Source organism: Oncorhynchus masou, chromosome 11, assembly GCF_036934945.1.
Source record: "Oncorhynchus masou masou isolate Uvic2021 chromosome 11, UVic_Omas_1.1, whole genome shotgun sequence".
Lineage (NCBI taxonomy): Eukaryota > Metazoa > Chordata > Actinopteri > Salmoniformes > Salmonidae > Oncorhynchus > Oncorhynchus masou.
Window position 1 is genome coordinate 15,075,320 of NC_088222.1, and position 16,940 is coordinate 15,092,259.

Here is a 16,940-nt window from a genome sequence, read left to right on the forward strand (position 1 = left end):
TCCGCTACTCATGCAAAAATAATGGACTATTTTCATATTCTCTTTTAAAATTTTTTTTTATCCCAAAATGAACCAACATCAAACACAGTGTGAAATGCCAATCCATCAAACACTTTCAACTATTTTCCTGAAGGTGACATCTTGCATAAAACACAAGTCAGTTTTCGGTTTGGAATACAACAGGATACATAAGATACTTGTGTTTATTTTCTTAGATACAGAGGTGTATACGGTACCTTATGGGGTCTTCGAATTATGAGCCTCATTATAACCAATACACATAATCTCTCAGGTTTTCATTTCTAAAGCTACCATTCAGCCATACAGTCAAAGAAAGAAAAACAGTTATAAAATGTAAAAATAAAAACTAATGGGCTTTATATGTCTCTGCAGGCACTTCAGCTGGAGATGCAGTGGTTTATCTAATCGCAAATCAGTCACAACGGCACATCTGTTCTGTTACTCCACAGGCTAATGAAAATATCAGGACTATACTACCTCTCCAGAGACTGGGAATAAACACTGCTAAAGGTCAAGAAGGGCATGGAGAAAGAGTAGTAAGGCAGAGGAGTGTAGAGGAGGGGTTACAGTCACATGACCACTAAATGTTACTACAGTAATTAACAACATCTGTATGTCAGAGGTTCTAGAGTGCTCAGTAGTCCACTGTTTCTCTGACAACCATTGTAACATTCCAAAGGGGCCAACTAGGGGCATCTGGTGAATGTTGTTTTGTCACACACCCGCCCACACACAGAGAAAGCCAGAAACGGCTATCACATTTTAACTACATTATTATAAGCTTTAAATAATGGCGGGAAACAGCTCATCTCAACAAAATATGACAAATAAAAGTCTAATTGAGGCTAGTAACCTTTCCTTGAGTACAATATTACATGCACTCTATAAAGTGGGTGTTGCTTTTAAAGTTTTTAATACTTGTTGTGAATTAACAGTTGTGTGAAGATTTTAGAAACACTTTAGTATTGTTGTAGTGGTACTGCTGAATTGAGAACACTTTTGAGGAGCTGGTTTGAAGTTTTAGTTTCCAAATACTTTGCAGTGCTTTCACCATACTGTCTTTATTTTTTTAAAGGCATGATAAAACAGTTTACTAAAAGGTTACTATGCCAATTAAACAGAAAGTCTGTTTAACACAAAGACAGAGGTGAAGAAGATGTCTCTAAATAACGTATAACAATGAAAGTAAAAAATAAACAAAAATAGAAACTATGCTTGACCCCCCCCCAAAAAAAAGGTAAACATATGACTACAGGAACGATAATAACAAACATAAGTATTATCTGAATAATTATAATAATTATTGCTGTTATTATGATTGGATAATGAATGATAAGGGTCGAGGGCTTTGGCAAGGCCCAATGAACAAACTCAGTCTCAGGACTACAGATTAACGTTCTCACTGGTCAACCATTCTGAATAGTGTTTTGTTGAGAATGATCAACATATAATTATTATTAAAAGGCAAAACTTATAAAGACAACTGAGTAAATGTTTTCTGAGTGGATTCTTTGAAATTAGTGCTGAAGATAAAACTGCAAATATCGGCATCAGTATTTAACTAAAGAAACAAAGAAAACATTTGAATTAAAACAATGGTCATGTCCCTCACAAAACTTCAACAAATGCCTTTGCTCACTTCATATGTTGTTGTGTATCTTTTAACATTACAAACAAACAAATATAATCAGTCAAGGATTGAACAATTCTCTGAGATGGAAACAAACCCAGATAGTAATTCACTTTAAAGGTCGCAGTAAATATGCAGTGTTCAAATAACGCTGATATCTTTTTCCGTCCCTCCCCTTACAAAGGGATCTATGTAACAAATCCTTCAGATCTTTACTCTGATAGGGGATAGCCAGTTGCAGAAACAAATAGTCTTCTTAGCCAATCAAGTGGCCAATAACTCAGTTGCACAGTGACCCCTCCCCTCTCTCTCTTCTGACTAGATTCTAGAACACAAGATGCTTTAGTAGCAATCCAAAGGCTTCAGTGAAATATCCAATCTAGCTGTCCATCTGTCGCATCTCAAAGAAGCTTTTGCACGAAACGTTCGAGATATATTTAAGAAAAGTTGGTGGATAAGGTAAGGTTCCATGTGGTGATGATGACCATAGTCTTTCCTGCATCCATCATTAACTCCCCAGATAGACCCCCTGTCCTCTAGGCCCAGAGACCCAGTGCCCTGTTCACACTACCGTGCCGACGTGGACCAAACTGTACCACCTCTAACATATTTTCGCATAGTCTTTTCAGCTATGGTGGATGTACGTGTAACCAGGCCAGCCCTGTACAGCTCGATTCGGCTCAGTAGTGTGAAAAGGTCAAAGGGTAAAAGGTCGCCTTAGGAGGTCTTGACAAGGTCGTAGACGTAGATGTGGAAGTCGTCGTCGAACTTGATGAAGTAGACTGAGGGTTTGGCATCCACCTGGTGGATAACCATGCCAGTTCGTTTGGAGCCGTCCTCTTTGGCGTACTCCACCTGTTTCCCCACCAGGCTGTCCACTACTTCCCCTGGCTCCCGCTCTGCAGGCGGAGTGTCATCTGGGGGAGAAGAAAACACATACGTTTACCAATTCATTCATTTAGCTTTATTTAACCAGGTTAGTCCAATTGAGATCAAATCAACAGGCAGAGACAACACAGAAACAGGTTTATTGTGGCCTGTCAATGTCAGGTTAAATTAATCCCTAGACAAGCAGAAGAACTGGTGGACCGTTTTGGTTGTTCCCCATAGGAATAGAGGGCTATGTAAAGTAAGTTTACCATAACAATGATGATAGCTTTAATCATTAAGGGAGAACATCAAAGAGTAGGCTATGATCATTGTTAAGAGAAGCCTCACCATCCGGAGAGAAATGGACCTGCAAACTTCCCACCTGTCCCTAACAGGACCCGTTCATTTCTTTGAAAGTCAATACCATACCCCATTTGGATTCGAGGTGTACCAAATCCGACCCGAAACATGTAAGAGATGAGAGAGGGCTGGGTCCAATTCCAATTGGGTCTGTATCGGACCCAAATGGATCCGAAAGATAAGAAAATGCTGCTTTATTGCCGCGCAGCCAGCAAAATTGTTTTGACTTGTCTGGCATTGAAGTTTCGCACGTTCATTTTTTGTTGTATCTAAAATAATGGATTTGTCTGGTCGACAGCTTGTATTTTCATAATGGCATCACTATAGGTAGATGGAGAATGTTACGAGGTTCTCTGAAATGTTTTATTTATTTCCGTTGAAGGAGAATATTTGAATGTGATGTTAGCCTGTCAGTCTGTGAGCAGCACATAATTCTACCTAATATTCTGTATTATTTTATTGTGTGCACTGTGCAACATCAACATTTGGCCTATTTAACTGATTTGATAAAAATGTACTTAGACTCAAAGGTTTGACCAGGAGCAAAGCTTCAAATTAAAAAAACATTTTGAATAGGCTACGGAAAGATGGAGGCTATAAAACCGAGTCTCTAATCTGTATTTCCAGATGATTTTCACATTGGATTAGGTATTTGATTAGGATCCCCATTAGCTGTTGCATTAGCAGCAGCTACTCTTCCTGGGGTCCAACTGTTAAGTATTTAAAACATTTGCACATTGGGATTAGATCTACACTGCTTAGAATTTTATACATTTTCAGAATTTGGTTTTCGGTCTACACTACTAAGTATTTTAAACATTTTCATACTGGGATTTGGTCTACACTGCTTAGTATTTTATACATTTTCACATTGGGATTTGGTCTACACTGCTTAGTATTTTAAACATTTTCACATTGGGATTTGGTCTACACTGCTTAGTATTTTAAACATTTTCATACTGGGATTTGGTCTACACTGCTTAGTATTTTAAACATTTTCATACTGGGATTTGGTCTACACTGCTTAGTATTTTAAACATTTTCATACTGGGATTTGGTCTACACTGCTTAGTATTTTAAACATTTTCACATTGGGATTTGGTCTACACTGCTTAGTATTTTAAACATTTTCATACTGGGATTTGGTCTACACTGCTTAGTATTTTATACATTTTCACATTGGGATTTGGTCTACACTGCTTAGTATTTTAAACATTTTCATACTGGGATTTGGTCTACACTACTAAGTATTTTAAACATTTTCATACTGGGATTTGGTCTACACTACTAAGTATTTTAAACATTTTCATACTGGGATTTGGTCTACACTACTAAGTATTTTAAACATTTTCATACTGGGATTTGGTCTACACTACTAAGTATTTTAAACATTTTCATACTGGGATTTGGTCTACACTGCTTAGTATTTTGTTATAAGAACACTATAGTTGGATGGAGAGATCTGTTTACCTCTCAGATTTTAGTATTACCATACCTGCATAACATATTATAAGCTTTGTAATAAGACAGAGAGTCTCATACATGCTGTCGGCTTTAACCACATTTTTACTGTACTCACTGGAGTCAGGCATGATCCTCAGGTCTCCCTCCTTGTAGTCGTCTAGGAGCTGGTACATGTACAGAACGGGGTCTTTCTCGTAGGTGATGAAGAACCAGGTGTTCATGATGGGGGCTCGGGCCAGAACCATGCCCCTCCACTCGTCTTTAGTCCCGTCCTCCGTCTCAAACATATGCTCTACAGCCTTCCCTATCATCGTGTCGGCCAGGTTGACATCGCTGGCACGCGTGGAGGCTGTAACAGGTCAACAAAAATATGGGACAGGGATGATTGGTAATGAAGCCAACAAGCACTTCAATTACAATTCATATTTTTTATTTGATTTAACTAGGCAAGTCAGTTAAGAACAAATTCTTATTTTCAATGACGGCCTAGGAACAGTGGGTTAACTGCCTGTTCAGGGGCAGAACGACAGATTTGTACCTTGTCAGCTCGGGGGTTTGAACTTGCAACCTTCCGGTTACTAGTCCAACGCTCTAAACACTAGGTTACCCCGACGCCCCATTTCTTGCACAGACAAATCTTAGAAAGATTCGCATATGAACATAGAAGACCATTAGAGCACAAAAAAAGCCTGTCTATGATAGTGGTTTATCCACATCGTGTGATCACTAGTCAGTAAATCAATATGTTGAGATAACAATGTTGACACTATATATACACATTTGGAAAGAATTCAGAGCCCTTGACTTTTTCCACATTTTGTTAAGTTACAGCCTTATTCTAAAATTGATGAAAATATATTTTTTCATCAATCTACACACAATAACCCAAAATGAGAAAGTGTAAAAAAATTACTTATTTACATAAGTATTCAGAACCTTTGCTATGAGACACGAACATGAGCTCAGGTGCATCCTGTTTCCATTGATCATCCCTGAGATGTTTCCACAACTGGATTGGAGTACACCTGTAGTAAATTCAATTGATTAGACATAATTTGGAAAGGCACACACCTTTCTATATAAAGGTACCACAGTTGACAGTGCACGTTAGAGCAAAACCAAGCCATGAGGTCAAAGGACTTGTCTGTAGAGCTCCGAGACAGGACTGTGTCGAGGAACAAATCTGGGGAAGGGTACCAAAACATTTCTGCAGAGTTGAATGTCCCCAAGAACACAGTGACCTCAATCATTCTGAAATGGAAGAAGTTTGGAACCATCAATATTCTTCCTAGAGCTGGCCACCTGGCCAAACTTTGCAATCAGGGGAGAAGGGCCTTGGTCAGGGAGGTAACCAAAAACCTAATTGTCACTCTGACAGAGCTACAGAGTTCCTCTGTGGAGGTGGGATAACCTTCCAGAAGGACAACCATCTCTGCAGCACTACACCAATCAGGCCTTTATGGTAGTGGCCAGACGAAAGCCACTCCTCAGTAAAATGCACATGACAGTCCGCTTGGAGTTTGCCAAAAGGCACTTAAAGGACTCTAAGACAAGATTCTCTGGTCTGATGAAACCAAGATTGGTTTAATTTGGCCTGAATGCCAAGCGTCACGTCTGGAGGAAACCTGGCACAATCCCTACGGTGAAGCATGGTGGTGGCAGCATCATGCTGTGTAGATGTTTTTCAGTGCCAGGGACTGGGAGATTAGTCAGGATCGTGGGAAAGATGAACGGAGCAAAGTACAGAGAGACCCTTGATGAAAACCTGCCCCAGAGCGCTCAGGACCTAAAACTAGGGCGAAGGTTCACCTTCCAACAGGACAACGACCCTAAGTATACAGCCAAGACAACGCAGGAGTGGTTTCGTGACAAGTCTCTGAATGTCCTTGAGTGGCCCTGCCAGAGCCCAGAGAGACCTGAAAACGCTGTGCAGCGACGCACCCCATCCAACCTGAGAGAGCTTCATAGGTTCTGCAGAGAAGAATGGGTGAAACTCACAAAATACAGGTGTGCCAAGCTTGTAACATCATACCCAAGAAGACTCAAATCAAATTTTATTGGTCACATACACATGGTTAGCAGATGTTAATGCAAGTGTAGCAAAATGCTTGAGGCTCGGGCTTTAATCGCTGCAAAAGGAGCTTCAACAAAGTACTAAGTAAAGGGTCTGAATACTTATGTAAATGTGATATTTCAAATGTTTTATTTTTATTTTTTTTACAAATTTGCTAAAATATCTAAAAACCTGTTTTTGCTTTGTCATTATGGGGTATTGTGTAGATTGATGAGAGAAAAATGTAATCAATTTTAGAAAAAGGCTGTAATTATACAAAATGTGGAAAAAGTCAAAGGGTCTGAATACTGTCCGAATGCACAATAGACCAAGTTCATACCTTGACGGTCAGGGAGCACCTCAAGTCCCTGCACCCTCTCATCTTTATGTAGCTCCAGGCCGTAGACACAGTCAAAGCCGTCGTACTTGATGAGGTAAAGCGAGGGGTTGACAGGCACCTGGTCCAGCACCATGCCTTTCCACAGCGACTGAGACGCAGTGCTCCCCTCCTTCCAGATGTGCTGGATACGACAGCCCACCATGTTCCGGCGGGGCGCAGACGACGACACCACCTTGTTGGGGCCCATGCTGTTCTTGTGTTTCCTGTACATTTCAGATTTCAGCCAATGAGAAGAGAGGGATTTGGGGAAACAAATATCCACGTAGCCAATGAAAAGAAGAGGGAAAACCTTTGATAATTGGCTGTCAGTCCTTCACAGTACATTAGCTTCTAGATAAGTCTGGTATTACATTATTATATATTAAATAGGATACAATATTCAAATAATGAAATACACTACATAAACAAAAGTATGTGGACACTCCTTCAAATTAGTGGATTCGACCTTTTCAGCCACACCAGTTGCTGTATAAAATCGAGCACTGACATGCAATATCCATAGGAAAAACATTGGCAGTAGAATGGCCTAACTGAAGAGCTCAGTGACTTTCAACGTGGCACCGTCATAGGATACCACCTTTCCAACAAGTCAGTTCAACAAATTTCTTCCCCGCTAGAGCTGCCCTGGTCAACTGTAAGTGCTGTTATTGTGAAGTGGAAACGTCTAGGAGCAACAACGGCTCAGCCGCAAAGTGGTAGGCCACACAAGCTCACAGAAGAGGACCACTGAATGCTGAAGCATGTAGCTCATAAAAAAGGTATGTTCTCGGTTGCAACACTCACTACCGAGTTCCAAACTGCCTCTGGAAGCAACATCAGCACAAGAACTGTTCGTCTGGAGCTTCATGAAATGGGTTTCCATGGCTAAGCAGCCGCACACAAGCCTAAGATCACCATGCGCAATGTCAAGCATCAGCTGGAGTGGTATAAAGCTTGCCGGAATTGGACTCTGGAGCAGTGGAAACGTGTTCTCTGGAGTGATAAATCATGCTTCCCCATCTGGTCGTCTGACGGGCAAATCTGGGTTTGGAGAATGCCAGGAGAATGCTACCTGCATGAATGTGTAGCTGATGTGAAATGGCTAGCTAGTTCGCGGTGGTGCGCACTAGTGGTGTTTCAATCGGTGACGTCACTTGCTCTGAGACCTTGAAGTAGTGGTTCCCCTTGCTCTGCAAGAGCCGCGGCTTTTGTGGACCGATAGGTAACGATGCTTCGAGGGTGAATGTTGACGTGTGCCCCGACCTGGTTCGTGCCCAGGTCGGGGCGAGGGGACGGACGTAAAGTCTATACTGTTACAAACACATAGTGCCAACTGTAAAGTTTGGTGGAGGAGGAATATTGGTCTTGGTCTAGGCCCCTTAGAGTTCTAGTGAAGGTAAATCTTAACGCTACAGCATACAATGACTTCTAGACGATTCTGTGCTTCCAACTTAGTGGCAACAGTTTGGGGAAGCCCCTTTCCTGTTTCAGCATGACAATGCCCCTGTGCACAAAGAGATGTTCATACAGAAATGGTTTGTCGAGATCGGTGTGGAAGAACTTGACTGGCCTGCACAGGGCCCTGACCTCAACCCCATCGAACACCTTTGGGATGAATTGGAATGCCGACTGCAAACCTGGCCTAATCACCCAACATCAGTGCCCAACCTCACTAATGCTTGTGGCTGAATGGAAGCAAGTCGCCGCAGCAATGTTCCAACATCTAGTAGAAAGCCTTCCCAGAAGAGTGGAGGCTGTTATAGCAACAAAGGGGGTACCAACTCCATATTAATGCCCATGACTTTGGAATGAGATGTTCAACAAGCATGTGTCCGCATACCTTTGGTCATGTAGTGTATGTAGGCCATGGCAATGTATTACAGACAAAATCTGCTTTCTTTCCTTCCTTCCCTTGACATGTCTACAGGAGTCCTTTAAAGATGGTATTCTTTCAAGTGTGAATATAGCCCTGACCATGGTAGTGTCCCTACACAGCTGATCCTATCCCTGACTATGGTAGTGTCCCTACACAGCTGATACTAACCCTGACCATGGTAGTGTCCCTACACAGCTGATCCTAACCCTGACCATGGTAGTGTCCCTACACAGCTGATCCTAACCCTGACCATGGTAGTGTCCCTACACAGCTGATCCTAACCCTGACCATGGTAGTGTCCCTACACAGCTGATCCTAACCCTGACTATGGTAGTGTCCCTACACAGCTGATTCTAACCCTGACCATGGTAGTGTCCCTACACAGCTGATTCTAACCCTGACCATGGTAGTGTCCCTACACAGCTCCTATTAACCCTGTATTAACTTCAGCAGGCCACTTAAGACCAGTATCTGATATCAGGTATTCAGCATGGCACTACTAGACTTAATCATTGACTTATCTTAGCAAGCACAACTGATGTTCTCTACCTTGGAAAAACTAAGCAGACAACAGATGGTTTTAGCCTAGCCTGAAACCAGCTTTAATGTAATACTACTACACAACATGTATACATTTAGAACAGTCGAATGCCTACATTGGCACAATCACAAAGCTAAGGTAAGTACAGTGCATAAGGATTCCTGGCTTACTTGTGGGAGTCCTTTTTCTTCATGTTTGAAGAAACACCTGTGTGTCCTTAGATAAAAATAAAAAAACATCACAAAAAAAACATCAAACGTTCTTCTAGTGCAAATGACTGTAGTGAATGTATTCAGTAGCTAATCTACTCTTATCAGTAGGCTAAATGTACCGGATTATATGTGTAACCTGAAGATAACGAGCAAACAACAAAGGCTGTCCCCCCCAAATGGCAGCCGATTCCCTATAGGCCAATTAGAGTACTACGTTTGACCAGAGCCTCTAAAGGCCCTGGTCCAAAGAAGTGCACTATAAAGGGAATAGGTGTCCTCCAGGTGTTTCCAACATCACCAGGCAAGCTCTATCCTGGAACCAGCAAGCCAAAAGGAAGAGAGGACGCCCTCACCAAGAGAATCGGCACGGGCTTGAACGAGCTGGAGAGGATCGTCGATGGCCTATGAGCCCAAAGGAGTGATGGGACTAATTAAGTAAGCAAGTGAGTAATAAAGGAAAAAGGGTGCCATTTGGGACGCCGACAACATCTATAAAGAGCGCAAATGGGATTTGTAGCACAAATGCTCAAATGTCAGCATGTGGAAACAGTGCCAGGGAAACTAAACCAAAGCATGGATTGCTGTCATACATCGTCCATAGACTGCTTACAGGGTACGGAAACCAATATGTAATTTTCAAATGTAGGTGTACTATCCCTTTAAAGCCAAACTAACCTGCATCGGCTCTGGATCTCTGGCCGGGCGCACTCTTCCCGAATGGGGTCTTCATTCATCAGGGTATAGTGGAGCAGTCTAGCTGCCAGACTAGGGTGAAAATATCTATGGTACGAGGTCTGGGGTGTAAAACTGCCAACGTAATGAAAACATGAATGATTTATGTTATAGCCCAGAGAGATGGACGATAGCCAGGGAATACATCTGAATAGAAGAGTCCAGTCAGAGGAAGGTAACAAGTCAGAAAGTGAAAATCTATATATGGCAACCAATTCAGAAAATGGAAACAGGCAGGGAGGAAAAAAATAAAGTGTCTACCCAGTGCAGGCAGATAACGGGGATAAAGACGGATTATCTTTGATATCCAATCCAGATTGTCCACGGTTGGTTGAGGACTGACTTCGGGGCAGGCTAATGTTTCTGTTCTGGGATGATGATCACATCAGGACTCTGGGTAGACCTGCAAACCAAAAGAAATGCTGATATACATGTGAAGATATTCAGTCACTTTAATGTCAAATTTTGCACTTAATCTAAAAAAAATCGGAAAGCTTTGTGTTTGTTTACCAAGCCTATTTCAAACCAAAGCAGGCTCCCCAAACATTTGGGCGAAAACATCAAGATGGAAAAAATGATAAAGGAACCCCTTCCATCCCACTTGTGTGGAAATGTCAGGATTAAACTAGTCCTGTCCTGTCAGTTCTACTCATAGAATTAGAATGATTCATGAATCATTCTAATTCTATGCTAGACCACTATAACTGCTGGTACCTTCTCTGCACTGCAGACTATGCCTATATACAAGAACCCATTCATATATTGCAGTCTTGTTTTAGGCCAACATGAGTATCAAATCAGCAGTGTGACTATCCAGAATGATTCCTGTAAAACCGCTCACAACACAAGTCTTTTCACAAACCACCAGATCAATAATGCCACAACTGCCATCTGTTTATAGTGGCCAGCGAGGGCTGTTATACTTACTCTTGGACTAAACAGCATGCTCAGTGGAGGATCTCCATCTAAAAGCGTTCTTTTTTTGTCTAAGAAATGGAATAGGTCTACAGTATGTTTAATCTGTAGCATGAACAGCACCATCTAGAGGTCAGGACCTGGTAATATCAGGATGTAGGATGGGACATAAACCTAACAGCACACAATTTGGGAACAATCTGAGATGGTGGGTGTTGAAGTCCTCTTTCTTCTGCTTTTTGAGGTGGATGACCCAGTAGCCAAGCTGATCTTTCTTGTTCCTCCACATTTTTTAAGTGAAAGACAAAAAATGTGAGGCATTTATGGCAGTTGGGCATGTTGAGCCTGCTCTGCGAATGTTTTTACTGACAATAACCTAAATACAAAGAATTCAAGTACTGATCTTTCTCTCCTCTCCTATGCTGGGTGAAATGCAGGCAATACTGTACAGGGCCTTCAGAACATATTCATACCCCTTGACTTATTCCACATTTTGTTGTGTTACAGCTTGAATTCTAAATGGTTTAAATATATTTTTTCTCACCCATCAACACACAATACATAATGATAAAAGTGAAAGCATGTTTTTAGAAATTGTATGCATTGAAAAATGAAACACAGAAATATCTCACTCCAAAGAGTCAATACTTTGTAGAATCACCTTTGGCAGCGATTACAGCTGTTAGTCTTTCTGGGTAAGTCTCTAAGAGCTTTCCACACCTGGATTGTGCAACAATTGCCCATTATTCAATTCAAAATTCTTCAAACTCTGCCAAATTGGATGTTGATCATTGCTAGACAACCATTATCAGGTCTTGCCATTGATTGTCAAGTAGATTTAAGTCAAAACTGTAACTCTGACACTCAGGAACATTCACTGTCTTATTGGTAAGCAACTCCAGTGTTCATTTGGCCTTGTGTTTTAGGTTATTTTCGTGCTGAAAGGTGAATTCCTCTTAAGGGGTCTGGTGGAAAACAGACTGAACCAGATTTTCCTCTAGGATTTTGCCTGTGCTAGGCTCCAATCCATGTATTTTTTCCTGAAATACTACCCAGTACTTAATGACTACATGCATACCCATAACATGATGCAGCCACCATTATGCTTGAAAATATGGAGAGTGGTACTCGGTAATGTGTTGTATTTGGATTTGCCCCAATCATAACACTTTGTATTCAGGACATCAAGTTAATTGCATTGTTACATTTTTTTGCATTATTACTTTAGCAACTTGTTGCAAGCAGTATGATGTTGTCTTTGCCTAACAATGTTTGTACCATGTTCGTGCTGCTTCCATGTGTTGCTACCGTGTTATTGTGATGTTGTGTTGCTACCATGTTGTGTTGTCATGTTAGGACTCTCTTTATGTAGTGTTGTGGTGTCTCTCGTCGTGATGTGTGCTTTGTCCTATTTTTTATGATCTCAGTCCCCATCCCTGCAGGAGGCCTTTTGCCTTTTGGTAGGGGATCATTGTAAATAAGAATTTGTTCTAAATGGACTTGCCTAGTAAAATAAAGGTTTAAATAATAATATAATATATATATATATATATATATATATATATATATAGTAAAAATAAGTAGGTGTTGACCGGTAGTGAGTGTAATATATATATATATATATATGTGTGTGTGTATATATAGTGTATGTATGTATATATAGTGTATGTATGTATGTATGTATGTATATATATATATATATATATATATATATATATGGCACACACACTATATATACATATACACTCACTACCGGTCAAAAGTTTTAGAACACCTACTTATTTGTACTATTTTCTACATTGTAGAATAATAGTGAAGACATTAAAACTATGAAATAACACATATGGAATCATGTAGTAACCAAAAGAAGTGTTAAACAAAATCTAAATATATTCTATATTTGAGATTCTTCAAATAGCCACTCTTTGCCTTGATGACAGCTTTGCACACTCTTGGCATTCTCTCAAGCAGCTTCACCTGGAATGCTTTTCCAACAGTCTTGAAGGAGTTCCCATATATGCTGAACACTTGTTGGCTGCTTTTCCTTCACTCTGCGGTCTGACTCATCCCAAACCATCTCAATTTGGTTGAGGTCAGGGGATTGTGGAGGCCAGATCATCTGATGCAGCACTCATCACTCTGCTTGGTAAAATAGCTCCTACACAGCCTTGAGGTGTGTTCGGTCATTGTCCTGTTGAAAAACAAATGATAGTCCCACTAAACCCAAACCAGGCGTCCCGCTGCAGAATGCTGGTTAAGTGTGCCTTGAATTCTAAATAAAATCACAAACTGCGTCACCAGCAAATCACCCCCACAGCATCACACCTCCTCCTCCATGTTTCATGGTGGGAAATTCACATGCAGAAATCATCCGTTCACCCACACCACATCTGATAAGACACGGCGGTTGGAATCCTGACCAAAGGACAAATTTCCACCGGTCTAATGTCCATTGCTCGTGTTTCTTGGCCCAAGCAAGTCGCTTATTATTATTGGTGTTCTTTAGTAGTGGTTTCTTTCCAGCAATTCAACCATGAAGGCTTGATTCACAGTCTCCTCTGAACAGTTGATGTTGAGATGTGTCTTACTTGAACTCTGTGAAGCATTAATTTGGACTGCAATTTCTGAGGCTGGTAACTCCAATGAACTTATCCTCTGCAGCAGAGGTAACTCTGGGTCTTCCATTCCTGTGTCAGTCCTCATTCCTGTGGCGGTTTCATCATTTAGCGCTTGATGGTTTTTGCAACTGCACTTGAAGAAACTTTCAAAGTTCTTAACATTTTTCGTATTGACTGACCTTCATGTCTTAAAGTAATGATACTGTAATTTCTCTTTGCTTACTTGAGCTGTTCTTGCCATAATATGGACTTTTACCAGATAGTGCTATGTTCTGTATACCCCGCCTACCTTGTCACAACAAAACTGATTGGCTCAAACACATTAAGAAGGAAAGACATTCCACAAATTAACTTTTATGAAGGCACACCTGATAATTGAAATGCATTCCAGGAGACAACCTAATGAAGCTGGTTGAGGGAATGACAAGAGTGTGCAAAGCTGTCATCAAGGCAAAGGGTGGCTATTTGAACAATCTCAAATACAAAGTCGATTTTGATTTGTTTAACACTTTTTTGGTTACTACATGATTCCATGTGCTATTTCATTGATTTTATGTCTTCACTATTATTCTACAATGTAGAAAACAGTAAAATAAAAATATACCTTGAATAAGTAGGTGTTCTAAAGCTTTTGGCCAGTAGTGTGTATATATATATATATATATATATATATATATATATATATATATATACAGGCTTCCTTCAGGTTCCCCTCCGTCATTTAGGTTAGTATTGTGGAGTAACTACAATGTTGTTGATCCATCCTCAGTTCTCTTGATCACAGCCATTTAATGCCAACTGTTTTAAAGTCCACATTGGCCTCATGGTGAAATCCCTGAGCAGTTTTCTTCCTCTCCAGCAACTTAGTTAGGAAGGATGCCTTAGTGTATTGAAACACCATCCAAAGTGTAATTAATAACATCACCATGCTCAAGGGGATATTCAATGTCTGTTTCTTTTTTTACCCATCTACCAATAGGTGACCTTCTTTGTGAGGCATTAGAAAATCTTCCTGGTCTTTGTGGTTGAATCTGTGAAGTACAAAACTTCACTGCTCGACTGAGGTACCAGATAATTGTATGTGTGGGGTAGAGATGAGGTAGTCATTCAAAATTCATGTTAAACACTATTATTGCAAATTATTATGTGACTTGTTATGCACATTTTAACTCCTGAATTTATTTAGGCTTGCCATAACAAAGGGGAAGAATACTTACTGACTCAAGACATTTCAGCTTTTCATTTTTTTTAAATGAATTAGTAAAAAAAATATAAAAACATAATTCCACTTTGACATTATGGGGTATTGTGTGTAGGCCAGTGATGAAAAAAAATCTATATTTAATCAATTTTAAAAGTTAAGGGGTGTGAGGACTTTCTGAAGGCACTGTATATGGCATTTCTGCATGTAATCTCCGGGCAACCAAAAAAAGACTGCCGACTTGCCCGACAGCAACTGACTTTCAGACCTTAACTTCATCCCTGAGTAGTTTAAGTTTCAATCACGTAAAACCACATTGTCATAATTCATGTTTGATTAGACAAAGGCAGAATGAATGGCCTCATGCCAACTGTCATCCATTTGTGCAGATATTTTCCAAACACGGAATGGCTTAGCCTAATCAACTTGTAATGCGTCTACTTCAGGGGGTCTTCAATCTTTTCTTGCCCAGGGACCTCCACCCAGGCAAACCAGCGAACCAGGGACCCCGATTATGTTAGCAAAAAATGTTTTGTACATCTTGTCTTATCATCGGGTGAATGGCAAGGAGTAGTAATCAACATTTTAAAATTAATAGATGTTAGATCGATTTTTAAATTTATTATGTTATACATTATTATTGGAAGAAGTGTAAACTCTAACATAGCCCATAAGATAGAAAGGTAACTCCAGACACATTTTCACTAATAGCGCAGCTGTTCAGCTGGTTAAAACAAAAGGTGAGCCATGTTTTGGTCAAGAAATCTCACTTTCCGCAGCCGATACTCGCGGGTGCTTTTTCAAAGTCTATGTCAGATACTCCAGTGAGTGTAATTGACTCCATTGAGTGTAATTTGCTCAATATTAGGAGTTGAGAAATAAAGTTGACATCATAAAAACATGTATGCCCCTCTTCTCTACTGTAGGTATGCAATTCAAAATTAGTTTATTTTGTTGTTGTTAGTGATATTAAAATATATATATCATTATTTTTTTAATATTTACGCTGACATCTTGGTGACCCCACCAATACCTCTGGTCTACTTTCTCCTTTGTAAATGCTCAACAGACTGGCATCAAATATAGGACACAAATGAACACATATAATAAATAGCTGTCAGAGTCCCCGCCCCACCTCACTTGACACTGAATGAATAGTCTGTCGGGCAGATGAGTTGATCGTGATTCATGACATTGTGCAGTGTGACCTTTGCTTTGGTTGCCAGATAGGAAGCTTGGGACTGTGTCAACAGACTGAGGAACTCGGCACAATGCCGCAAGATCATTTAACAGTTGTTAGGTTGGACAGATTATGTTACAACAAACGGAAATCCTTGGTAGCTAGCTAGTTACATTGAAGTACAAAAAGTTACCACAGTTTATAAGCTAGTAAGTATCAGTTTAGTTAGCTATGTAAAGACAATTATTTGTTGTATTGCACATTTGGCATACAACACTGTTTTCAATTTGTCTTTGGCTGGGCAATCTAACGTTAGTCTTTGAAACAGTCCAGCCAAATATGTTGTTGAAACAGATTTTCCTTTACATTAGCTAGCTGGCTAACAAACAAACCAAACTAACTAGACCTAGCTAGTTAACTTCGTAACCAGTTCTTTTCAATCAAGTGATTGCTTCATCGATTGAAGACATCACAACACAATGTCTTGCAATGTAAGATAAATGCCGTCTGCAACCAGCACCGTACATGAGCTACACTAGTGGTCAGTGTCAGCCATATTTACTATCCCCGCAGAGAAACGGTGCAGTCGAACCAACAGGGACCATACTCTGGCTGACAAGAAACACATTTTCAAATGAAGACAAATGCCCCAAACCAGTCTCCTTTCCACCCCAGTTTTGAAGAGTCATGTTACGCGCTCGCATAGAGACCTTTTGAATTAATGTTTGTGGCAGGCTTCCTGTGTGTGAGAATAGCTGTTTGTGTTTCGGAATATCTTACCCGCTTTATTGTGAAATTTTAGCAAGATATTTTCCTATCCCGCTTTCTCCCCTGTGCCTCAGTCAGTATCCGTTTGATGGCAACCCTGATTACTGACAAAAACCATCC

General features: G+C 40.4%; 1 protein-coding gene across 4 annotated transcripts; it reads right to left on the reverse strand.

Annotated features, from left to right (window-relative positions):
- Nucleotides 1-37: 37 nt before the first annotated feature.
- LOC135548172 (spindlin-Z) lies at nucleotides 38-16,938 on the reverse strand. Of its 4 annotated transcripts, none has more exons than XM_064977498.1 (7): nucleotides 16,833-16,938; nucleotides 10,400-10,541; nucleotides 10,082-10,171; nucleotides 9,365-9,410; nucleotides 6,739-7,001; nucleotides 4,461-4,694; nucleotides 38-2,568 (listed from the first exon to the last, which is right to left on the reverse strand). In XM_064977498.1, the coding sequence occupies exons 3-7, from the start codon at nucleotides 10,134-10,136 to the stop codon at nucleotides 2,369-2,371; spliced, it is 798 nt and encodes a 265-aa protein (XP_064833570.1). In that variant the 5' UTR covers nucleotides 10,137-10,171; nucleotides 10,400-10,541; nucleotides 16,833-16,938; the 3' UTR covers nucleotides 38-2,368. The 4 variants fall into 4 exon arrangements, with proteins under 4 accessions (XP_064833570.1, XP_064833569.1, XP_064833572.1 ...); XM_064977497.1 differs by having other exon boundaries at nucleotides 10,082-10,213; XM_064977500.1 differs by lacking the exon at nucleotides 9,365-9,410.
- Nucleotides 16,939-16,940: the final 2 nt, after the last annotated feature.